Genomic DNA, 25,946 nt, shown 5'->3' with positions numbered 1-25,946 from the left:
TATGAAAAAACAGTTATAATTTGTGTTTTTTGATAGGGTTTTTGCCTAAAACTATAGACTAGATCCTTATCTATCTAATTGTGAACTTCACTTAGCCATTATATAATTTTAAATTATAAAAAAATTAAAATGTTTCAGAAATGCGAAGTGTTCATCTCGTTCCTCTACTCAACTGCCTGGGACTCCTCTACGTCTACTCGATCACCCATTTTTTCTTAAAATTAAACAAACCACAAAACTATAAAGTGACTGATATTAATTTACCTTTGACTTGTTTAACACATCATGAATAGCACTTAAAATTTAGTTAGTCCTTAAAATAAATAGGGAAACACACTTTTATGAATTCTTTCCAAAGAATAGAACAACATTCAAGTGAAAAAACCTTCACTTGCTATGATTCGTCGACCGGTCGAATTGAGGAATTTATTTGAAATTCACTTTCAATTTTAATACATAAAATTAATCTTTAACTTAGTCATGGTACTAAAATTTTTGCACAAGTAATACAGATTAAGTCCTCAACTTGCGTTTAGACGCAAAATTTGAATTCTCAAGTAATCTGTAAGGGTAATAATTGAAATAATTCCTTAAGAAAAAAGTCAAGAATATCAAAAAGTATGCCATAATTTAATGAAAAATTGCGAATTTTTACTTAAGAAATACTTTAAAGCTCCATCTTTTTATGATTTTTCAGTGTTTTATGGTCAATTTTTATGATATTTTCACTGATTTGAATTAATTATGAAATGATTGACCCTATGATGTTAAACCCTTCGCTAAATATTATTAATATTTATAAAATAAATATTTATAAATATTAATATTGAAAAGCATCGTCTAGTTTTCGAAATATTCGAAATTAAATTTTCGAAAATCGATTTTTCGATTAATCGGACCTTCGATTAAATCGGATGAAATTGGGGTGTCATGAGGTTTGTAGTACTTCACTAGAGATTTCCAAAACACTAAATTTTTTCAGGAGGCTCGGTGATACCTTAAGTTTGGTACTGAACGAAAGCTCTTAGGCCCAACTACAACATACTAAACTATGAGATAAATCGATGCCATAGGGGCTGAGTTATTGAGAAAACAAAAATTAGGGCTATTCCAAAATGGCGGAAGGTGGAATGAGGGGACGGGGGTGGATCTGACATCACCTACTTCTAGCCACTCATCGACATTTAACCTTTGCCGAAAACCGCTTGTCGATATCTCTTTCCGTTGTCACTCCACAAGTGGCTATACTACGGACGGACGAACGAACAGGAGGGTCCACGAAAATCCATTTTTAGTGCATATGATATTCGTGATCTATGAGTGTCAAAACGGATAAATCCAAAATTTGGGCCAGATCTGACGAGGTCGCTCGCATTTCACCAGTGACCACAAAAGCTGACATTGTAAAGAATCTCAGCTAAAAAAGGAGTACAGTAGAGCCTCGCTATAAGCCATATTTGGTTCCAGATTTGACACTTGAGTCGCATATATAGTCCTGTCCATGTTACTTTTTAAAATTATCAACGACTTTTAGTATTGAAATTGCTCGACGGCTTCCACTTTCTTTGCGATTGTGCTACTTATCCTCGTTCTCTTCATTATGGATCACAATTATCACAACTACTCAATAAAGTTTGCCAAAAATATTAAAATAATTATGACAACATTGCATGTCGCGTACTAAAAAACATAACCTAACTTGAAATCAGTGTTTTGAAATCAACGGTCGATAAATTGTGGACTATAGAGCGATGGGCCTATAGCGGGGTTCTACTGTAAAGTAGTCCGATTAAAAAAAAAAACCGAATTACCGAGAGCCTACTGTGTGGTTCTCAATCATCTTCATCCGCACTCCGCACACACGATTTTTTTAACCAGAGATTTAAATTAAAAATTCTATTGGTATTAAATTTTGTACTTACTTCACGGTGGTCAGTATTTCGAAAGCCGAGCTAGTGACAGTGACCTCTTGTGGATTAATTGTAAACTAAGCTGTTGAAAATAATGTATTGATTTTTTATGGTCAATTTGTAAATTGCGTACACTTTTCTGGAAAATTCTTGGATTGTGGTGTTTATTTTTGTAAATTCTGCTATAAAAAATTGAAAAATGCGTGTTAACGGAAATCTTATTTTGAATCGCAACCACCGTGCGCTATAATTGTTAAATTTTAGTTAATTTCTCAACCATCATTCAAAAATCGCCGCTAGATGGCGCAAAGTGGCCACCGATTAATCATCGACTGCTGAGATTTTTTTCACGATTTAATCGATTTCATTCATTCATTCATTCTGTGGCAGCTGTCAGTATCAGACGTTTTTTTCTTGTGTTTTTATTTTCCCATTTTATCCCTGTTATTGCCATTTTTCCAGCAATTTTTCCACTTGCACCACAAATTCACATCCCCAATATTAATGTTATCCTAAAGTTGTGTGCAGTGGAGTGGTGTTTTGAGTGGAAATAGGTTGTTTTTTTGTGAGTGAGTGAGTGGCTTTTCATTTGGAGAGGCAATTATGTGGAGCCCGACCCATATTCAGGTGACAGGTAAGAGATTGAGGGAATTTTCCGGGAGTTCTCTGGGGGCTATTTGCGCGAGTTGGAATTGTGGAATTATTGCGAAAACGTAGTGTGAAAATGCGACAATTTTTCACAGTAAAAGAATTCTATTTTAAAATAAACACAATAGAGAAGTCTGACCATGAAAAAAAAGATCACAAACAATTCAACTCTTTTTGAGAGATATTTTTGCCCCAAACGAAAAATTTCAAGTGCTGGAGGAGGAGAGAGTATCTCTCTGGCCACTTTACATGGCAATCATCTGTTTCTTTCCACCCAAATGCCTCCACACACAAAACGGTATACACCAAGAAAGTGCCAAGAGAGAGGAGGAAATCAATTGGAGACGATGATGTTTTTATTGACGAAAAAAAAGGCAAGAATTGCCGTGATTGAAGAGAATTAACGGAGAGTTCCATCTCTCCTGGGTCACAGCAGAAAAAGATGCCCAGAAGAGAAGTAGGAAAAGCTCTCACAGAGAGAGAAAAACGTGGGCTTTTTTTTCCTCTTTAAACCTAAAGTTCACCTGATAAAACAATACACACCTTCAAACAATAAAAAAAAATATTGCAAAGAATTGAGAGAGAAGAAAGAGAATTCAAACATAGTCGAAAAATGAGTCATCCATTACCATTGGGGCTTAGTAAATAAACTCCCGGACACGCGCTAACCAACATTCAAATGATTTCCGGAAAGGAAAAGCCTCGCTCTTCTGGCCCTTTCCACAGAGAGAGAAGCATTTTCCCATTTGCAAAGTATGCATGAGAGTGCACAAAAATAAAAGATGCAAACAATGGAAAAAGGGGGGCCCCAAATGTGCGAAAAACTTCAAAGAAATCTCCCACAACACACACACACTCAGCTTTTCTCATGAGAGCATAATTTTTATAAAAAAAAATTATATTGCATTTTTACACGATAATTAATTAGCATGTCTGTGAGTTGAGCACGTTCGTGGCGGAAAAAAACTTATAAAATAATATTCGTAATGCGTTTTGTGTTGCCAAAGGCAAGAATATCATCTAGGATTTTTATTTTAAATCACATTTTTCTATTAGTTCTTTTTGCTTTCAAATTGAAGGAAAATATCTGAACAATCGAGGGTCTTCAATGATTTACAAACCCAGCTAACACAATAAGTACTTACTTAACACTTAATAAGTACAGTGGGACCTCGATAGAGTCAATTAATTATTTCCAGGACTGTTGACTCTATTGGATTCGGTGACTCTATCGGAGTCCGAAAAGAAATCAATTAAAATATGAAATTTTGATATAAAGGGGTAGGGGAGACTGGGGCAAAAAGTCACAAAATGGATATTTTATTTTTTTACAAGCTACTCGAGCGCTTCAAAAATTTCTAATTAGCGCAGTTTTATAGGAAATTTACCCAAGATGTTTCAAGTATAAGGTGGGCCAAATCGAACTGCCAGTGACGTAGATACTTTTACCCGACTGGTACAGTGTTGATAACTCAGATTTGTAAAATATTTGTAATAGAAAAATAGTGATCGAATAATTTTGCAAAGATTAATTAATTTTCTTCATAAATTAAAATGTGTTAATTGTTCCTCGGCTAATAAATTTCAAATAAGTATACAACACCTTTTTACCAATACGACCACATTGGGTATGGTATTAAAATTGTCTAGGTTCTAGGATAAAATATCGTCAATATATGCCATTGAACTCAATATTTTCCTTAAATCGATTTTCCATTGTTAAATTTTAAAATTTAATCTTATTTTCCAGCTAATATGTTTGCTATTTTTATATCTAATTGCTATATCTAATATGCTAAAAAACATTGCATTAAAGTACAAAATCATAAAGCATTCAAAAGTGTACACTTATTAATCAATTTTCAATTTTATTAAGGTTTTCTGAAAAATTATAGAGTACACGGAAAAAAATTCACAGCGTTCTGGGCAAGGCTAACCTTACAGGCCTATTCAATATATGGGGTTATGAAGCACAACCTTTCCCTTTTTATGTCGCATTTTAGAGTTTTCATATCGTTAAAATGGTTTTCCAACAATTTTATTTCAAAAGGAAAAGAAACTTCAGAAAAATTGAAAAAAAATTGATAGTTTGTTTCATTACAATGATTGTTTCAATGAGTGTATTAGGTCTCAGGCTAATAATAACCTCATTTGACGTTTCAACAGCAATATTTTCAGAGCCTATTCTAGATTTAGAGGCATGTAGCTTCACATTTGAAGGCAAAAATTATGCCTAGGAACACATCGATATTGCATTTTTGTTTGTTTTGTAAGAAAAAAATAACTTTTGAATACTAAATGAATGAAGTAAGAGTTGGATCTTAATGAATTACAGATTTTTTTGATGTAGTAAAAATTTGAACTTATATTAGTAGTGAATGTTGTGAGGTTGTGACACATTTGTGATTTGCTAATATGGTGTATGGTCTGCCGGGTTTCGTGGTAAAAATTTTTGTCCAGTAGAATTTTGTGGCAAAAAGGTATGAGAAAAACAGAAACAACATCAAATATTAGTTTAATTGATAAAAATAGTCAATACTGTGAACAATTAATCTAATAATTTTGACATATTCCCAACATTTTATAGAAATGTAATCGCATTAGATTTTGGCGCGAGCCTCGAACAGATGATTTTTAACATAACCTCTAAAAAGTATCTACGTCATCACCAGTCCGATCTGGCCCACCTTATTACTTTGTTATTTGTTTTTATTCATCTTGAAATTTACCGCTCTACAACTTTGTAAAAGTAATTTTCCTCTATTTTGTAAGGAAATACGTTTATCGAGCCAATTTCTAAAAGGTAATTTTGTGATCATTCTCAAAAATGCTGGGGCAAAAAGTACCAGACATTGGGTATTATCATATTTTAATTCGCTTCATTACGGGCTTCCCTAAATTAAAAAAAAAAAATACCGAGAGGACATATTTTCATAGAAAATTTATATATCTACACCTTTATAAAACACCGTTTTCTCTGCGAGAAAAGTGAGAAAACGAGAAAAGCGCTTTTCAAGCTATTTTAGAAAAAAACACACAAAAAACTGCAAATCGTTTGACCAATGCAAACAACAAGCGGCGAGACATGATAATGACGTTTCATTTCGCCGTGAGACATCAGAAATTGCTTCGCTTTTTTGTTACTTTCTGCTCTACACCTTTTGTTACTTTTTACCCCAAGTGGCGATTTTTTATTAAAAGGATTTCGGGAAAAAAGAACTTTTGTGAAATTCTAAAACAGATAGCGGATTCGTATTCAAAAAAATCCAAATTATTTAGAAAATATTCACCAGTGCATCAATTTTGGAAAATAAGTAGGTAATAATTGTTGTCTTCTGCAAGGAAAATATTTCAAAAATAAGGCTAAAAATTTCGATATTTTTTTATTTTCTAAATTCCTTGTTCAAATTTTAAGAAACTTACGATATTGAAGAAGGTATATGGAGGCTATCTATAGAAAAAAAATTGAGCCGCTATCTTTTTTACCTTGGAAGATATTGAATTTTGAATTGTTCGATTTGTGGCTTTTTGCCCCAATCTCCCCTATTAATTTTATGTTTGTACTAGATAATTGATAAATTTAACACGATGGTCGAATATTTTATTTATTTAACCCTTTAACGACGAGACATTTATTACCCTTTTTACGGACTGAAAATCAACAATAAAAATTAAACTGGGAAACATAATCAATGATAAGTTCTTACATCTAACCTTGGAAAGTCCAACAGATTCTGATTCGGTGCATTTTTTGCCTCTATGAACGATAGGGACAAAAATAACCCAAAAATTTAAATAATTTTTCTGACAATACCAGTGAATAATATTTTTTTTGCTTTAATGAAAAATATTACGTAAGGGAAGAGTACCAGCGATCGGCAGTGTTCCTCGGATCGTCAGGTTATTACCGTATTGTTACTCCAAATCAAATGAACTTTTAAAAATTATTTGCTACTTTTTACCAATTAATACTTATGAGAATGCACTGCATTAGCTCTGATTTAATTTATAAAATCAAACTTCTGTGAGACACCTGATTGAATTCGTGACGATCCAAGGTACAGATTACAAGTTTACAATTACAACTAATTTTTATTAATTTATTGTAAAAATTAAAAATTCAAATGCACAGATATAGTTAAATGGATCACTAAGGTACCGATTAGCATAAACAAAAATACCGAGTAGTATTTTGAGGCTTATATTTTCAACTAAATATCGAGCATGTCTCTTAACATTCCGATCCGGGGTGCTCTTTCCTTATGAGTATTGTAGTTTTTATTGCCAAAAGGGTTTTGCTTAAAAAAAATATTAGAAGTACAAAAAATAAATAAAATAAATTAAGAATTTGAGAATTTAAAAATTCGCCATTTTTGTGCTTAAATATTTACTACATATCAAATAGCTAGAAACTTGCAAAAAATATTGTAGATCCCTTCAACCTTCTACTTTGCAATGGCATTGAATAAACGAGCAGTAAAATGTCAAAATTGGTCAGCAAAAAATTCGAAATGATCAGTAAAAAATAGAAAAATGGTCAATAAAAAATAAAAAAGGGCAGCAAAAAGTTTAAAAAGATCAGTAAAAAATTAAAAAAAGAGCAGTACTTTATTGAAAGCGGTAAGTAAAAAATGAAGTGGTCAGCAAAAAATTAAACATGATCAGTAAAAAGTAAAAGATGATCAGTAAAATACAAAAAGTGGTCAGTAAAAAATAAAAAGTGGTTAGTAAAAAAAAATAAAAATAAGCAGTAAAAATATTGAATTTGGTCAGCAAAAAATTAAAAATGAGCAGTAAAAACTAAAAAGTAGTCATCAAAAAATTTAAAACGAGCAGTAGAAATATTCGAGATGATCAGTAAAAAGTTAAAAAGTGATCAGCAAAGAATTAAAAATGAGCAGTAAAAAATAAAAAATGGTCAGTAAAAAACAAATAGTGGTCAGCAAAAAATTAAAAAGTAATCAGTGAAAAATAAAATATGGTCAGTAAAAAATTAAAAATGAGCAGTAAAAAATAAAATTTGATCAGTAGAAAATCAAATGTGGTCAGTAGAAAATAAAAATTGGTCAGCAAAAATTAAAAATGTGCAGTTAAAAATAAAATATGGTCAGAAAAAATAAAAAATGGAGATTCCGAGATTTTTTTAATGTTATTTTAATTCAATGTATTCTAAGGAATTCTTGTGAAGGTTATATTTTTATTTTATCAAAATATACTGCTTTTAGGTTATGTACTCCATAACCTCTTTATAAAAATAATTGAAAAAGAAAAGAATGCTGCCCACTTCTGCCATTAAATCAAATATAATCACAATTTTGATAATGAATCTAATTTTTTTATTTTGCTAAGAACTAAGAAGTTATTTTTAATATGAGGTTATGTTGCACATAACCGTTAAAAAGCCCATTAAATTTCGAATGAAATAAAATTCAAAATTTTTCTGAAAATTTCTCATTATTTGAAAGATAAAATAAAAGATTTTGAAATACAACTTGAGGAATATTAATTTGTGATCTTATTTGGTGACGGAATAATGAACAAATTTTTAGTTTTATTTAATCAAAATTGTGTTATTAAGCTAAAGATTTACACTGTTTTGAAGTAGTTTATCCACTTTTTTCAAAATCGATTTTGATGTTTTACAATAAGAAAGTCATCTTATTAGATATGTGCGATTCTTATTGTTGTTTTCAACAGTATTCCTATAAGATTCTGGTATATTATCATAAGTGTTTGTTAGTTTGCAACAATTTAATGAGCACTTAAGAAATCCAATAAAGGGCCCATGAACGCCTTTGGTGTCCTCAAAGTCTCAAATTTCTTAAGGACAATCCCCAGCATCATAAAATTGTCACAGAACCAATATCGCTAAATTAATCCACAACCTCTAGAACGCATTTTCTCTTTCTCTCTTTGGCAAAATTGTGTGTCTGTAATGTTCTTCACGACTGATGGGTGGGCTCAAAAGGTCAAGTTAAAATTAAATTTTGTCGCTAACAAAGCATCTCTCTCTCTCAATGAAGTGTAAAACATCGTGAAACACGCTCAAAACATTAAACAAGAATTTCAATTCAGAAATACCACATTAAGACCTTTTTTTCCTGCGCATTTGCTTAATCAATCGTTTTGATTTTACAATTTGTTAAACGTGTTAAACATTTTGCACATTCTCAGCAGTAACTTTCACTTCATTCGAGACAGTTCAAGGTGAAGAATTAAATTCTTTCGTGGGGAAAAAGACATTATTGATCTTCTAGAAATGTTCTTGTAGAAATCTATAAGTAAGACGTTATAGAACAACTATTCTTAAAGTTTGTTTTCTTTATGAATTTTTGATTTATAAGTCATTTATAAGTCCTGTCAAAGTTTTTTTTTTTGATTCCAAGACAGCGTCAATTTGCGCCTTGAGAAATTTAAGGTGATTGACATAACGTCTCTGTATTTTTCGCAAGACATTGCACTATATTCTTGCAAAATTTAAAAAAAATTTCCATCTTAAAAAAGAGCAATTTCTTTTGTCATTTGCTCTGTTTTTATTTATTTTTTGCTTTAACTGCCACGCTTCATATTTTGTCACAGTGTCGATGATATAATTAGTGGCAATCATGAGGAATGCCGTGATTATGAGTCCCAGGCAGTGACTGAAATGCGATTGAGGGGGTGAGGGAGGAGTAATAATTTCACTGTGTGTAGATATTGATCAATTAGTCATGGTATTTTGATTTAGGAATCTCACATTGTTCCCTCTCTCACTCGAATGGCTTATTGATAGGAAATTCCAAAAAGTTTATGTATTGTTATCAATGACCGTTTGTCGTTTTCTTTCGTTTTGATAGTGCTGAAAGCACGCGGAGTGCTGATAAAGGGCAAGAACGGCACCAACAATTGCTTCGTGACCATTGCACTGGGCAAGGATAAATATCAGACTTCGGTGAAGGACAAGGCAGAGAAGAATGTCGATTGGCATGAGGAATGTGAACTGTGAGTAATATTTCTGGATTTCATTATTTTCTCTCAGTAATTTGAAATGAAAATAGAACTTTTTACCTGTAATTCTTTACATTTTTGACATTTAGAATAAGCTCCGCCCATTAAGGTTTTTAGGTCACGCCCCCTTTCAGGAATTCATAGCAATTTAAATGATTAATATTTAGCAGTGAATTAAAAGCAACGTAGTTCCTTTAATTGAAACCTATATCGATTTGAGAAGAAAGCAATGAAAACATGTTGGCCTACATAATGATGCTATTGCAATGCAAAATGAAAAGGGGAAAAATATCTGTTCTCATTTGCTTCTGCGTTATCGACATTTCTTTGTGTTGGTTCCTGTCACGACTATTTGTTTGTTTTGAAAGACGATGAGGAATGGGGACAATCAGTCGTGACAGGAACCAATACATAGAAAAATCGATAACGCAGAAGCACATGAGAAGAGACATTTTTCCTCCTTTTCAAGATTGCACTTTTTCATTTTTTCATTGAAGTTCCACGAGTTGCAACATTAAACTGCCATGTATTTTTTTCTTTTAAAGATAATTTTTGATTTTTATCATTTAACCCATTTAACCCATTCACAACTAACAGCATTACACGTTATACGCAAACTAGACAATTTGGATAATTTATTTCGCGGCTTAGAGGTTTTCGATCGGTACCAAACTTAAGGTCCCATTTGACTCCCCTGACCCATAGGTCCAAAAAAAAAATTCTTAAAATGGTCACAGCACAGGTTCTAATTGTCAGAATTAAAAAAAAAATGAGGGCATTTCGGAAAGCTCTCGTGAAATACCACTTCCAATTCTAGCATCGCAAGTTCATAAAGCCACCGCTATGGGCGCTATTATTTAAAAGAAAAACAATCGATTTTCTAAGTTAAAGGGACAGATAATCCTAACCGGCTTATGTAGGTGAGATTCTTAACGTGAGCTAACTCGGAGTGCATGCAAATTCGATTTGGAGCTGAAGTTGGGAGACGCCATTCAGTTATCTTGAATAAAATTCGTGAAATTATACAAATTTTGTATTTAAACCAAAATATCAAGGATTTGGATGAACTGACAGAAAAGTGATATATGGGTGAAATGTAGACCAGAATGTCCTCTATAATTTTCTCATAGAACATGATCTCATCGATTACTCAGAAGCCAAGATAAGCGAGGTTTTTTGTTTCTTAACTCGTTTTTTCATCCAGAGTTCCCCAAGTAGTCATTTGTTGAACTTCAACTATATCAAAGAATTGTTGTCTTTTGTGGGACTTTCCATTTAAAACCCTATTTTAAGTGTCTTTGTGGAGTAGAGGCAGTCAAATTGGCATCTGAGTGATTTCAAAGCGTTATTATGGGAAAAATCAATTTTTTCACACTTAAACGGCAAAATCGGAGTGATAGCGTAGTCTGAGTGGAAAATGATGTATGGACGAAATATAGAGAAAAATGTGCTCTACAATTATGTCGAAGTAATCATCAAAATCGGTTCAGCGACAGTCGAGATAATTGAGGTTATGTGATATTGAAATTGGTTTTTCGACTGTGGCGCCCCTGGTGTTGGTCCCACGAAGTTCAAATATTCTAGAAAGTTGTAGCATTTGGTGAGATCTTTCGTTTAAGCCCTCATTCATTAAAATCGGTCACATAGAACCGGAGATATGATTTTTTGAATGTTGTGAACTTTGACCCCTCATATCTCCGGTTCTATTGAAACTACAGCGCACATACGCACCATTTTGGAAACGTCCTAGACTGGACTACAACATACTAAAATTTCATTAACTTGCACAAAGGAATTTTTGAGAAAAATGATTTTGAATTTCGATGAATTTTGACGCTATCACAGCGCCACCTGTGGTGACTTTTTGAACTTCCATCTGAAAGTGCTCATCGAGACGAAACCAAAAAGGTAAAATTTAGGTCGATATGTTAATTAGAACCGGAGATAGAGGCCGGTCAATGTTCGAACTTTGACCCCTTATAGCTCGGGTCAGGGGTTATGGATCAACTTAAGGTTTTTTTTGTTTGATAGGTATAATCAACTGCTACAACATACTAAAATTTCAGCCCGATTGTATAAGGAATTTTTGAGTTATTTAACTTTTAAGATTTAAAAATTTTCTTTTTAAAAAAAGCGCCCCTAGCGGTGGTTTTATGAACTTGCGATGTTAGAAGGGAAAGTGGCATTTCACGAGAGCTTTCCAAAAAGCCCTCACTTTTTAAATTCTGACAATTAGAACCGGAGTTATGGCCATTTTAAGAAAATTTTTTTGGACCCTTATAGCTCGGGTCAGGGGGGTCGGGGGACCTTAAGTTTGGTACTGATGGAAAGCTCTAAGGCCCAGCTATAACATACTAAAATTTGAGCCCGCTCGATGCCATAGGGGCGGAGCTATTGAGAAAACAAAAAAAGGGGGGTCTTCAAAATGGCGGAAGGAGGGGTGGGAGGTGGGGGGTCAATGCACCAAGTTGCAATTTTCATACGATATTTAACCTTTGCCGAAAACCGCAAGTCGATATCTTTTTTAGTTTAGGAGCTATTAAGCTCCAAAGAGCGGCCGGACGGCCGGCCGGCCGGCCGGGAACGTAACTTAGCCCCCCATATATTCGTGATCAGGAAGTGGCGAAACACATTTTGGCCAAGTTTGAGCGCGATCAGACGACATGAAATTTTGTTAGGATTATAGTAGGTGAGATTGTTAAGAATCTCACCTAATAACTCAAAAACTCCATTGTGTATCGGGCTGAAATTTTAGTATGTTGTAGCTGCAGACTATACCTATCAAACAAAATAATATTTAAGTCGATCGATAATCCCTGACCCGAGCTATAAGGGGTCAAAGTTCGAAAATTGACCGATCTCTAACTCCGGTTCTAATTATCATTTTGACCTAAATTTTGGGTTTTTGATTTCGTTTCGATGGGCACTTTTAGATGGAAGTTCAAAAAATCACCACAGGTGACGCTATGGTAGCGCCAAAATTCAAGTTCATTTTTCTCAAAAACGCCATTGGGCATTTTAGTCAAATTTTAGAGTATTGTAACCTAGGCCACGAAGTTCACAAAAAATGGCGTGTGTTCCCTGTGGTTAAAATAGAACCTGAGATATGAAGGGTGAAAGTTCACGAAATTCAAAATGCCATATCTCCGGTTCTATTTGACCGATTTTGACGAGTGAGGGCTCAAATTGCCGATGTGCGATAAAAATGGGTCACTCCTGGTCCCAGTAGTAGATGGCCAAAAAAGATGTTGCAGAATGTGTCTTCTTCGACATAAATGGTTCTGGATGACCATACACAGTAAAAACGAGATGAAATTGGCAGGTTGAATTCCATTAGTTGAATTAAACTAGTTGAAATTTCGAATTACAAACCACTAAAAAAATCAACTTTCAATTGAAAAGGAATCATTTAGATTGCAAAACTAGTAAAATTAAACTCTTGGTAATGGCCTACGTACAATAAATAGTAGTAATAATTACTATAATAGTAATAAAATGAAGCAACAAAATGACATAAACTTCATTCAACTGACTGATTGAAAATTGCCACGATTATCGCGTGTAATAGAATCAATTCGATTTTCGTAGTAATTTTTCAATCGATTATCGCTGCAAAAAGTTCAACTTTCAACTAATTTCGTTTGAACTCATTCTTCTTCTTTTTATATTTTGTGTAATTTCAGTACAATTGTTGAAGGAAAATTCAACTTAGTTTGCTTTCCAACCACGAAAATTCAACTTGTTTGCTCTTCAACTTTGCTTACTACGATAATCGTTGCAAATTTACTACAATTATCAATGCTCTCCCATTACACGCGATAATCGTAGTAATTATTTTTTACTGTGTAGTTTATCCATAGCAGATTAAGTATACCAGATTCTAAAAGCTAATGAACCAAGCTTTCCAACAATAGTTCACTCATCCAAATATGTTCATCAGGAGCTGAGATATACCACTCCAAACTTTGAACCTCTTCTACTGACAGAATATATGTGCTCATCTAATAATACAATGATACCTATATTTTCTATATTTTTTTTATCACCATTTAACCAGAAATTGAAGTGTTTCAAATAGAAGAGTTGATGAGGAATTATTTAGCTGTTTTTGTGTATTGAAAAAGCCAATAAAAACTCCAGAAGTGCAGAAAAAATTAAGGATTTTATGTTCTTAAGGGGTGAAACACACTACGCAAAGTATAAAGTAAATTAATCTTCAGTAGAAACGATCATAATTGTGCATAAAACCCCCCACAGCATGAGTTAAAAAAAAGATTGTCACAGAACCGGCACTGGTTCAGCATAAAACGGTTAATATTATGTTCAAATCCTGCACAACTTAAGCTTAAAATGATTTCACTTGTATGTAATACACTCCACGAAATGGACAAATTACAAGTAAATAGCGCACAGCTTCAGCACAAGACGGTTAAAATTGAATATAAAATCGTCACAGCTTCCGAACGTTTAGCAATTTTGATCGTTTTTTTCGGATTCTATGCAGATTTTGTTAAAAATCGATACAATATCGTAATTTTTGTATGAATTTTTGTTTAATACATTAGTTTCAGTTTAATAACAAAGCACGATGGTTTGTAGAACATTAAAAAAAAAATTTTTGTAAACATTCATTACTACAGAATCAGTGTTAGCAAGAAGAGACTGATTCTCTTCATGAACATTGTTTTCTGGGATGTGATGTTTTGGACAAGGTATATAGCAATATCAAAAAAATATATTAAGAAGAAAGAAGGAAATAAGTCTTAATTTGAATGATTTTCACAATATTGATGACTAAGGGAAACCACAGAACAATTGGAATACTCCCTAAGCATGTGGGTTAAAAAATTATGCGTCATTTATATGGTTTGTTCAACCGAGTAGAGGAAAATTTGAACTGGGGTTGCCTGCAAATTTCACCATGCATTTTCGACGACAAGCTTTACGGCAAAAAACCGAAAAATATTTTACTGATTACAGAGTATCAAATGTCTTGTAATCTTGAAATGCAAGACACAAACAGTGTGGATATCAAGATTTGCAATTCTGGAACCAATATTTCAAGATATCAAGACGTCAAAATTCTTGTTTTCTTGAAATAATTCCAAGAATGTTTCTATAAGAGATGATACAAAAAGAGAATGACTATGAAAAATACTATGTTTGTTCTTGTAATTTAATCGTAATGGTTCAAAACGTTCAAAACGTTCTAGATGTACGTTTTGAAGTACAACACCCAGAGAATACCTGCAAAAGAATGACATCTTGCATAAGCATTTCAGGGTTTATCATACGTCACAAGTTTTATGTGCACTTCTTTTATTCGCGATAATATCCTGTCGTATATTATTTAATACAACCTATAATTATTTTTTTCTAATTTATATGGCGAAATTTCAATAAATTCGGCAAAAAAACGAAGATATTTGTCAGAAATGACGTTTCGTTAAGTGTGAAAAATCTTGAAATCTTGGTTCTTAGCTAAGACATTTTAAGTTCCATAAATGCTTCGCGTCTGGATATGAAATCTTGATCTTGGAAATATTTGCCAGCTTGAAATTTTGATCTTGATCTTGCTCTCAGAATTGAGGCCATACTTAGTTTCTTCTATACTACCCTTTTATTTCTTTTACAAAATCCTTGTATTATGTTCTAATCGTTATAATTTTAAGGTATTCATCGATCGTTCTTATCTGTTTGCTCCACATCGGTATAGCCTGTTTTTTTTCTTTCCCAATATTCTCTGTTCTACCATTTACATTTTACGTTTTAATGACACAACTTTACTTTCCTGTTTCTACACAAATTTTCTTTTCTATACAAATTCTATTCTGTTTATAAATGACACCTAATAAATACAATGTGTGGAAAATGCTTGGACTCCTTCCGTTCCACATTCTCAAATTTTGATTCGTATCTTAGATAATTATAGCGAGAAAGTTTCTGAGGAGGGCGTGGCCTAAAGTATTTTTTTTTTGTATTTTTCCTGTTCAGGGCAATTCCGGAGAAAGGCAATCGCGCCGAGTTGATTTTGACGTGTTTGCATCGCAATAATTTTGGAATTGATGAATTCCTGGGACAAGTGGCACTTCCGCTGAGCGAGATGGATGCCTACGAGAGACCACGATCGCGATGGTACAAATTGGCTTCGAAGCCGGGGAAGGAGAATAAGAAGGAACGTGGTGAGCTGGAGGTGAGAATCTCATTTACAGTCAAGGCGGGATCATTGACGGATCTCAGCAAGAAGGAGAAGCATAAATCATCCCTGGGACAGATGGCGTCCAATGTGGGTGGGAGTTTGTTGAGTTTGGGAACTCTGGAGAAGCGCAAGGGACTGAAGAACTTTGCCAAATCTCTGGGATCAAAGGTGCATTTGAGTGGGAAGTCAAAAAAGGAGAAAAAGGGTCAGGATTCGGATTCGATGTCCGGGAGTTTTTCCAGTATTGGAACACCGGGAAGTGGACAGTTTCAGCAGAGAAGATCTGGACAGACGATGGGAGATGCTGATCCGGGAGTGATAAGTGAGGATGAGGATGAGTTTACTTTTGAGAATTTGTCACACAAAAGTTCAGGCAGTTCGTTGAACATGAAGGGTTTCTCGGGAACAAATGCCAGTGTCCAGAGGACGGATTCCGTGAAGACGGGAGGAACGGGAGGAGGAGGTAGTCCAGTGAGTGCAAAGAGTCAGAGACCAGAAAGCCCTCCGAGTGATGTCTTCCTAACAGTTCCCCTGGATGCCAATAAGAAATCAATGACCCTTCCGGCAAAGCCACCACGAGGCCTAGAGACGCCACCGAAGAAGGATGAATGGGAGGAGAAGTTGTACGGGAAGTACAAGGAGAGTGGAAGTACAGATTCGCTAAAGAGGCGTTCGTGGGATCCGACAAATCGCGTCCCCCTGACAGTGACCAGTGAAGAGGACGAGGAACAGAAGGTGCAAGTGGTGGAGGAAGTGGTAACAGCTCCATCATCCCCGGCTTTTATGGAGAAATCCACAAAGGCCAAGGCTGAGCCTAAGCCTCAGCCACTGCCCAGGAGCAATACCATGGAGGCGATCAATGAGAAGAGTGTAGAAAATGCCAAGACAAAGAGTGAAAAGGAGAATAAATTCACGAAGAAACTCAAATACTTCCGCCGAGAATTTGGCGGAGGGCATCGTGATGATGACAAGAAGGTGCAGCAGTTCAGCGAGAGAATCATCATTGGACATGAAAATGAAATACTCCGCAACAGAGATTCAATCAACAGAAGCGAAGTGTCCAAGGAAGTTCTCGAGAAGTACGATGGAAAGTCAAAAGAGGTAAGAAAATTCACTAACCTTTTCTTTTTAATCGCTGGAAATCCGTCCAGAGAGCACTTTTTGTCTGGAGCAGAAAATTTTCACATTTACTGAATTTGTTGAATTTGGCTACTTTGATTTTTTTCCTGAATTATGGACGATTGGCTAACTAGATTTCAAAAAATATTTCTTCATATCTAAGTTTTTGAAATTTGGATTACTTATAGATTTTTATAAAAAAAATATAAACAAATAAATATTAAACAAAAAAATTATAAAATAAAAATCTCATTATAACGAATTTTGGAACGATTCGAGTATAAAATTTTTCCAATTTAAAAATTTAAACTATTTTAGAGAGTGTATTTCTCAACCGAATTGGGCTAGTTCAGGTTTGTTGAAAAGGTTTTTCAATTCATTTCACGACAAGTCTGCACTAGTGTCAAATGGTTACGGATCGGTAATAAATCGGGTGTTAAGAGTTAATAATCTTTCCTTAAAATTAAATGTTGTAATCCCGTATTTAGGGCAATCTTTATGTTGGTTTCAAAAGCAGAACGATATTTTTTGAAGTTGTTTAGGCGGACATTTTCATCATAAAAAAAATTGTTGAACCATTCCAAATGGCGTTTTTCAAAATCAACTATTAAAAATGCTCTAGAGAGCTTATTTTTTAATCGACTGAAGCGGTTTTAGATGCATTGGAAAGGTCTCTGAATTACTAAAAAAAAATATGCCATTTTGAGCAAATTTTGAAAGGATCTATAAGTCAAATAAAATTTATAATATAAATCCGGAAACATTGAAAAAATATACTGAGGAAAGAAGAAGCTTGAACTCGCTTAGCACGATTCTTTCCAATTTGATTCAATTGGAAAGGAAAATAAAAAAATGAATAAAATTGAAAAATTTAATAAAGAAAAAAATTGCGACAATTTTAACTCAATTCTTTATTAATTTACCGGGATTTTCTTTAAGGAAAAGTGTTAGCAACAAGCTTTCAGCTTACGAAATATACCAACCAGGTTTATACACTGAGAAAAAAAGAAACTGCGATTAACTTTTTTTCCTCATAACTTTAACATTTTTTGGGTGTAAAAATATATCAACATTTTTTAATGTTAATTTTACACCTTATTAAGGGTAAAATTAACATGAAAAAGGGTAACTTTAACCCATAATACACCTAAAAAGGGTAATATTGATACCGTTGTCGGATCAATACTGCAGGGTAAAATTAACATTTCCGGAATGTTATTTTGACTTTTCGGATTTCTCTCCCTCAGTGTAAGGATTGGGTTTAAATGAGGTTTCCCAACAAAGAAAGAATAAATCTACAAGAATAGGAGGATGGTCGTTAACTTGGTAGACGCATGGGAGAATGGGAAGTGTAGAGTTTGAATAAATTATTATTATTATTTAATTATTATTTCACAATTTTTAATTCAAATTCTCACCTAATTTCCCCAACCAAGAAAAGTCCATTTGGAAATATTTCTGATGAATTTATTGTGGACATGTCCTTGTCTTTTGCAAATAAAATTTCAAAAGAAAAAGAGATGGCAAAGCGTCCCAGCTTTTACGAATGCTCTAACTCACGAGATAGAACTCTTTGAGAATTAGTTATTCGCATTTTAGTATTTGAAAATAAAAAAGGGTTGGCAAAGCGTCTCAGGCTTTGCGAAATGCTCGAACTCGTGACTTAAATTCTATATACCTCAGAAGTACTTTCCCATCATTTATCATTTACCGGTTCTCAACCTATTTAAACCGATTCATATATCATTCAAAAGATCCTCCAAAAAAATGAGTGGGTAAAAATGAAGGACATGTGAATGATCCTTGTGTCGACTTATAGGGGGGTCCCCTAAAGGTTCCAAGTCGCTATCTCTCACCGTTTGGCAAACAGCGTGACGATATTCTCAGAAATCGTCTGAAAGGTCTGAAACGTGAAGATTTGTTGACAAAAGTGGTCTCCAGTGGAAGGTGGAATTTTGGGGAGGAGAAAAAATCGAGGGATTATATTAACTGCTCTCTTCGTGGAGTTCGAGCAGTAAAAAAAATCAGTGCTTAACCGATTCATTACCGATGCAGCCGGGTTTGAAATTTCAATACCTATCTAAAAAATCCAAATTCAACCAAATCGGTTAAAAAATGAGCCCTCCAAAGTGATTGATACCTTCAATAACTCAAAATGTCGAGTTTTTCGGTCATAGGTATGTTTGGAAGAAATGTTCGACTGGACTACCTCTAAAACCTATCCGAAAACCATTGAAAAAGCGTGGGCCAATTTTGAGAAAAAACGATAAGACATGGTTTTGAAGGGATATTGTTTTGAGATATTGTTTTTCTTTTTATTGGGAGTCTTCGTAGATCGGAAGTCGATATCTCTTACCGTTTAAATTCCAGGACGATGACAAATTGAAAAAAAAGATGATTATATAACTGCTCTCTCTTTGATTTCGAGCAGTAAAATTGAATTTATTTCTGATGCTTCTTCCTTACAGGAAGAAAACTAAGTCATTCTTTAAAGAACTAGAATCGGTTTAAAAATGGGATTAATTCCAATTTTTTCTAGGAAAGTCTAAAGAGCCTTTTTACTCCTCGAACACCACAGAGAGAGCAGTGTATACAATTTCTCGATTTTTTCGCCCCCCCCCCCATAATTTCCTCCCCTCAAAGACCAGTGTTTCAGACGTTTCAGATGTCGTCACGCTGTTTATCCGTCTGTCCATCCGGCTGTCGCCAGCTATAGAGGCCAAACGGTTAGAGATAGCGACTGCGGGCCTTCGGGCAACCCCTCATAAGTCAACCCAAGGATCGTTAACATGCACCTTATTTTCTCCCTACCCCTCTCCGCACACGTCGTGCGGTTTTTTCCATTTTTAATATTGGTTTAAAGATTACCCAGGCGGACATTCTACCATGTACGAAAGCACCGTTGAATCATTCCTAATAACGATTTTTCAAGGTCAAAAGTTAAAAAGGCTCTAAACAGCGTATTTATAATCCAAATGGTATCATATTTAGTCACGTTGGCAAGGTCTTCGAATCGAATTTCCGATAAAACTGAACCGGTTCCAATAGGTTATGAATCAATAATAAACCAATTCATGATTGATAAATTAATTTTTATCAAAAAATCAATTGTAGGGTCGAGTCTACACTTATGGATGTTATACACACTTATGGACAACGCAAAAATCTCAAGTTATTATATTAAACAGATTTCGAAAAATCAAAAAAATTGCTAATTACATCATAAACTAATAATTTTGTAACTTTTCGAAATCTGTTTTACGTAAGAACTTAAGATTTTTGCACGCTGTCCATAAGTGTATAACATCCATAAGTGTAGACTCCACATTCCTAAGCTATTTTGGGCAATATTTTTGAGTGATTTATAAATCGGTTTAAATCGGTTAAGAACCATTAAACTGTAAATTATGTAAAAGATCTTTTAAAGTATGGCCTCTAAGTCACGTGTTCGAGCACTTCGCAAAACACACAGCGCATTGCCATAACTTTTTTAATCTAAGAACATTTTTTTTAGGATATTATTTTCAAGCTTAAGGGCAATTTCTTCCGGGAAAAGCTGGTCATACACTAGAACGTTTTTGTTCCCTTTTTATCTGAATCTGTCAAAATTCGTGAAGAAATGGACCAAACAATAGAATTTCCTCAAAGAATAGTTTCTAACTCTTTTCCAAAAAGTCATAAAGATTGGATTAAAATTGTATTTTCGCGATTATTTTTACATAAAACTTTTGGTTATTTTTTGAAAAGGTTCTGAAATTATTTTATAAATTTTCTCAATTTTTCCGAGTTCGTAAGATTGCTGTTTATTTCTTATGAGCCTCTTTCCTCTCGTTCAGTAATAACCTTCCCGATTTGAGAGCTCTATCCGGTAGAGGCTTTTTCCTTTACCGATTCGAAGGTATATCAGAGAGAACTTACCTAAAAACCCGTTGGAAGTTCGAACGTTTAAACCGACGAGTTACACAAAAATGAGCAAGTTCCTAAAAAGGACATCTCTTTGAGTGAAAGTGCAATTAAGACGTTCTGCCATCCTGAATTTCCACAAAACTACACAAAAATTCACTTTTTGCAGCAAACTGCACACTGTTGTTGACATTGTTGACGATTGAAGTGTCAAGAATATCGAAATTTGAAATGGCAGAACAATCAGCGCTAAAGCGGCGAGTACGTGAACTTGCACTTTAGGCTTCCGGTAGATTTTCGAATGGGTTTGGCTTGGCTTTGGAGTGGCTTTGTCTCTTCGAAAGCTTATTACTGAACGGAGCCTTTCTGTCTATTTTTACTTTTTTTTCTTGCGACAATTTTTTGGATTTAGAATGCTCAGAAAAAGTTATAGATTATTTCAAGACCTTTCCAAAATGCTAAAATTTGTGAGAAACGGATAATTAGTTTTTTCACTGTGGGAAATTTAGTGAAAAAAATTGAAAAATAAATATTTTTTTAGTATAAGATGACAGCAATTTTTTTAATGCTTCGCCCTTCTTTCTGGTGTAATTAGTAAATTTAATGAACTTTGAGAAATTTATTATAAACGCTTTAAACATCTTCATCTGTTTCTGTATAATTACTTTGCCAAAGACATTCGAAACATTATTTGAGTATTTATTTGTAAATGCAATGAACTAGCCAAAAACAACAGAAAGTTAATTGAAATTTTGCCTTCCGCGAATTGTTATTTAAAACATTTCGTGTGAATCAGTCTGGGCAATCTCCAAAGTAAAATTTTATGTCTTTCTTTTCATCTAAATAAACGTTCGTAGAGAAATTTACTCCTTTATATCTTGACGTGAAAAGATAATGTGACGAAAATGGCTCTTTACGTGCAGAGATAGTTAAGTGCTCCCCTTATCTGGGACTTAACCGTGTTTCTTATCACGTCATATCACAAACAATTTGTAAATTGCAGGAAATGATGAATTTGGCTCATTATTTGGAAAATGAGGTGAAACATCAGAAGCAACGAGTGAAAGAACTCGAGGACTATCTGGACAATTTACTCCTTCGCGTGATGGAGACTCAGCCTAAGATTCTACAGAATCCTTATGTCAAAATTAGTCCCACTAAAAGGTGAGTTTCTTTCCTTTTTTTTGCTCTTTCTCTTGGCACAATCTCCAGGTGATAAGGAAATCTAATGGAGGTATTTTCTGTCTTCTTTTTTTCAGTGGATGAATATTCAACAGGATTTTATTTTTGTGTTTTTTTTCTACAAATAATATTCCATAAAACTATTTTAAAAAGTTGCAAACACGTTAGATTTTAAGGGATTTTTAAAAGAAAAACAAGCTAAAGAATTTGATAAACTTTGGGTGCCTTTAAAATGCTCCCTCTATGTTGAGCAAAAAAAAACACTGAGCTAATTAATTATTATAATTATTAAATTATTGAGAAACACTTGAGATCACGAGAGAAATTATTACATATATATTTTTTTATACTTCAATATATACAAATCGCTTTTTATTGTGAAGAAAATATTTAAAAAAAAGAAAAGAAAAGAGAGAGAAGAATATCCTCAGCAAGACAATTGTCCACAAAGAAGGAAGAGTGTCTTGAATCTTGGTGATTTCTTGATTGTTCTGTCTTCTACCAACAAACTAATTGATGTTAATTTAAAGATTGTCGTTTTTTTTAAGAGAGACATTGAAAGAAAAAATAATTTCTATTTATTAATGTTTAAGTTATAAGAGAAAGAAGATAACAGTGGCGATGGGTTGATAAATTATTGATATGACTTTATAATCAAAGTGATAAAAAAAAACACTTCTCAAATCAATAAAAACGTATTTTGAAAATTTTATGAAGAGTTGAGATTCCAAATGTGATCGAGTTTGAAATATATTTTCTAACTCTTTTGGCTGAACAGTGCTTTCAAATATTGAAAAGAATCATCTAAATCCAGTAAGTATACTCTTCATTTAATCAATCCTCCTGCGAAATCAACGGTTGCAGTCACTCAGGTAATTGTTAATGCTATTTTTCGAATCATTTCACTCAAAATGAAATTGAGTAAACTAAAAACTAAAATCAATTGGGTAAATTCAACCCCAAAACATGATAAAATCAATGCAAAATGGAATAGAAACAATCGTAAATTCTACTAGAATAAGCGAAATGTATATTGAGTTCTATCCCATGGTTAAAATCAATCACAAAATGGGATAGAAATAATCCTAAAATAGAACTGTATTAATCTTAAAATGCATTAGAATCCGCGTATATGCCGAAATACAAAAAAATAAAACGTTGAAAATAAGCTTAAAAAATGGGCTAACAAAAGTAAAATGATTTTCAAAAACTAGTGATAAGCCTAGATCAGTTTATTGTAGTTGAGATTCTAACGTAAGCAAATTCGAATTGCAATTTGGAATCAAATTTCTGAAAAATTGCAAGCTTTTTATTTAAATCACAATATCTAGAATATAAATGAACTGACAGAAAGATGATAGTGGAATATAGACCAGAATGTCCTTTATATTTTTGCCCCAAAACTTCATCTTATCGGTTGCACTGTAGCCGAGATAATTCAATTTTTGTTTTGGAACACATTTCTTGACCACAGCGAGCATTTTGTCCATGTGACGTACAACGATTATATCAAAGAATGATTGAATTGATTATTCTTTTAAATCTTATTTTAAATAACGAAAAAAACCTTTTTTTACACCAAAACGACAATATCGGACCGATGGCATAATCTGAACAAAAAATGTCCTCTATAATTCTGCCGAAATAATCATCAAGATCGGTTAAGCACGTGTCTAGATAATTGAGGAAATCACTCAATTATCAAATTCGGTCAAATAGAACCGGAGATATGGCGGTTTGAATTTCGTGGAATTTCGGGAACTTTTTGGAAACTTCATGGCTTGGACTACAACACTCTAAAATATGATTAACTTGCCCATTGGCGTTTTTGAGAAAAATGAATTTGAATTTTTACGCTATCGCAGCGCCACCTGTGGTTACGCTACGACTAGTCCCCGGCGAGTGGCCTTCGAAGTTGAAGCCTATTTCCTACGTTAACATACAAATGCGTATAGGAATTTTTCTGCACTTCTGATCGTTATGTGAAATATTTAAAAAGTGAGAAGTTTTTCCGTATTATAAGATACCTTTCCGTATGGAGGGATAAATATTTTAAATTTTTGTTTAAATAATTTTTTTCCTCGGAGCACTGTGAGCTGAGTCCGAGGTCAATTTAGGAATTGGCTTCAAATAGCTCCATATAAAAAGGCCAACTTGCCAGGCGCTTACGCTACGATATTACGGCCGGGAACATTACTTAGCCAGCCATATCGTGATCAGGAAGTGTCAAAACACATTTTGGCAAAGTTTGAGCGCGATCGGAGGACATGAAATTTTGTTAGAATTATAGTAGGTGAGATTGCTAAAAATCTCACTCAATATCCTGTTCTTTTTTAGTTTCCGCGACCCACGTAACCCTTTAAGGGGTAAAATCCATCCGAACGTCTAAAATTAACGTTTTTGTGATTTTTTATTACTTTTCTAATAAGGGAAGTGTACCAAAGATCGGAATGCTGAGAGACGTGCTCCATATTTAGTTGAATATATGAGTTCCAAAACACCATTTGGTATTTTTTTTACATACCAATTGATATATTAGTGATCCATTTAACAATTTTCGTGTATTGACACTTGTGCTAATTACAGAAAATAATAATATATAAGGTGTAATTGTAAGGATGCAATGTGTTCCGCGGATCGGAAGGGACTTAATCAGGTGTTCCACGGATCGGAAGGGGGTGGGCCACGGATCGGCAGACGTTTGAAAAAAATATGCCGATTCGAGGAATAGATGAAAGAAAACGTACTTGTTCGCAAAAAATAATTTATTTTCAATATTCCTTGCTGAAACAATTAAAAAAAGTGTATTGATAGTGAAATTAGAGTCACTGAATATTCATTTTTTAATTAACACAGATTTGTAAATCATTTTAATCAAATATAATTCCTCATTTTCTTTCATACAAATTCTCGCGTGAAATATTACGAAAGTGATGAATGGCGGATTTTTTTGCTAAGACTCTGATACAGTGGTTCAATAAATTAGGTAAATAATAGCAAATTTTGTTTGAAACTCGACGAGAAAATTGGTTCTGTAGATTAAATATGAACTAACGTGATGCATCTTGCTAAAGAAAATTACTAAAATACAGTGAATAATTTTCAAAAGCACATTTTATTTTGGGGTTCCGATACCCGGGACAACCTTCCGATCCGAGGAACACTGACGATCGCTGGTACATTTACCTTAAATCGATCAATACAAAATTTTCAGAGATTATTACATACGCCTTGAGGAGCACAAAAAAAAAATTTTTTTTTTTTCATTTCAATTTTAAGTCCCAAAAGCTCTCCGCGGTTAGCAGTAGAAATCGAGTAATTTTTATCTGTTTCATTTAAAATTTTCAGGATAGGTGCTTAGAAACATCCTCTATAGGGCCACATATGATAAATTAAGAAATACTGATTTGTGCAAAATTGCCAGCAACTTGAAGAAAAAAAACATGATTTTAAGGCTAAGAATCGATTTTGCTTGCCTATTTTTGTGTTCCCGAACCCGAATGCATTATATAATAAATACTGAAAATTTTATATTAATCGCTTCATTTAGCAAAGTCCCAAAAAACATCACAAAAAACCTTAATTTTGGACGTTCTGGTAGATGTTACCCCTTAAAGTTTGATTATCAAATTTTATTATCTTTACAAAACTTCAGTAGGTCTATCCGAAATATTTGCAAATATTGTTATTTAATTGGATAATTGAAAAAAAAATCGTATCTAGAAAACTCATTAATCCAAGCGATAATGTATCGATTCCTTATTTCTTAAGGGATTAGTTTTTTTTTATAATAAGGTAAAATGCCCTCAAGTCGACCGGTTCTTCAATTCGACCGGTAGAGTTATTTATTCAATTTATTTATATTTCCACTAATATTTGGCGTATGATCTAACATTAATAGGTGAATTATTCCATAAATAAATACGAATCAGTGACAATTTTATAGAAATTCATCATTAAAAAATTCAAATATTGACCACCGGTCGACTCGAGGACAC

The 25,946-nt window shown here is 33.6% G+C and overlaps 1 protein-coding gene across 1 annotated transcript; it reads left to right on the top strand.

The window, feature by feature from the left end:
- Window positions 1–2,280: 2,280 nt before the first annotated feature.
- LOC129807871 (rab11 family-interacting protein 5) lies at window positions 2,281–22,642 on the top strand. The gene is made up of 5 exons (XM_055857465.1): window positions 2,281–2,544; window positions 9,395–9,539; window positions 15,540–16,845; window positions 21,770–21,930; window positions 22,026–22,642. Exons 1-5 carry the CDS (start codon window positions 2,514–2,516, stop codon window positions 22,030–22,032), a joined length of 1,650 nt encoding a protein of 549 aa, XP_055713440.1. The 5' UTR covers window positions 2,281–2,513; the 3' UTR covers window positions 22,033–22,642.
- Window positions 22,643–25,946: the final 3,304 nt, after the last annotated feature.

The sequence above is a fragment of the Phlebotomus papatasi genome, chromosome 3 (genome assembly GCF_024763615.1).
Source record: "Phlebotomus papatasi isolate M1 chromosome 3, Ppap_2.1, whole genome shotgun sequence".
NCBI lineage: Eukaryota > Metazoa > Arthropoda > Insecta > Diptera > Psychodidae > Phlebotomus > Phlebotomus papatasi.
Note: the sequence above shows the minus strand (reverse complement) of the source record. Positions and strands in the feature narration are given on the sequence as shown.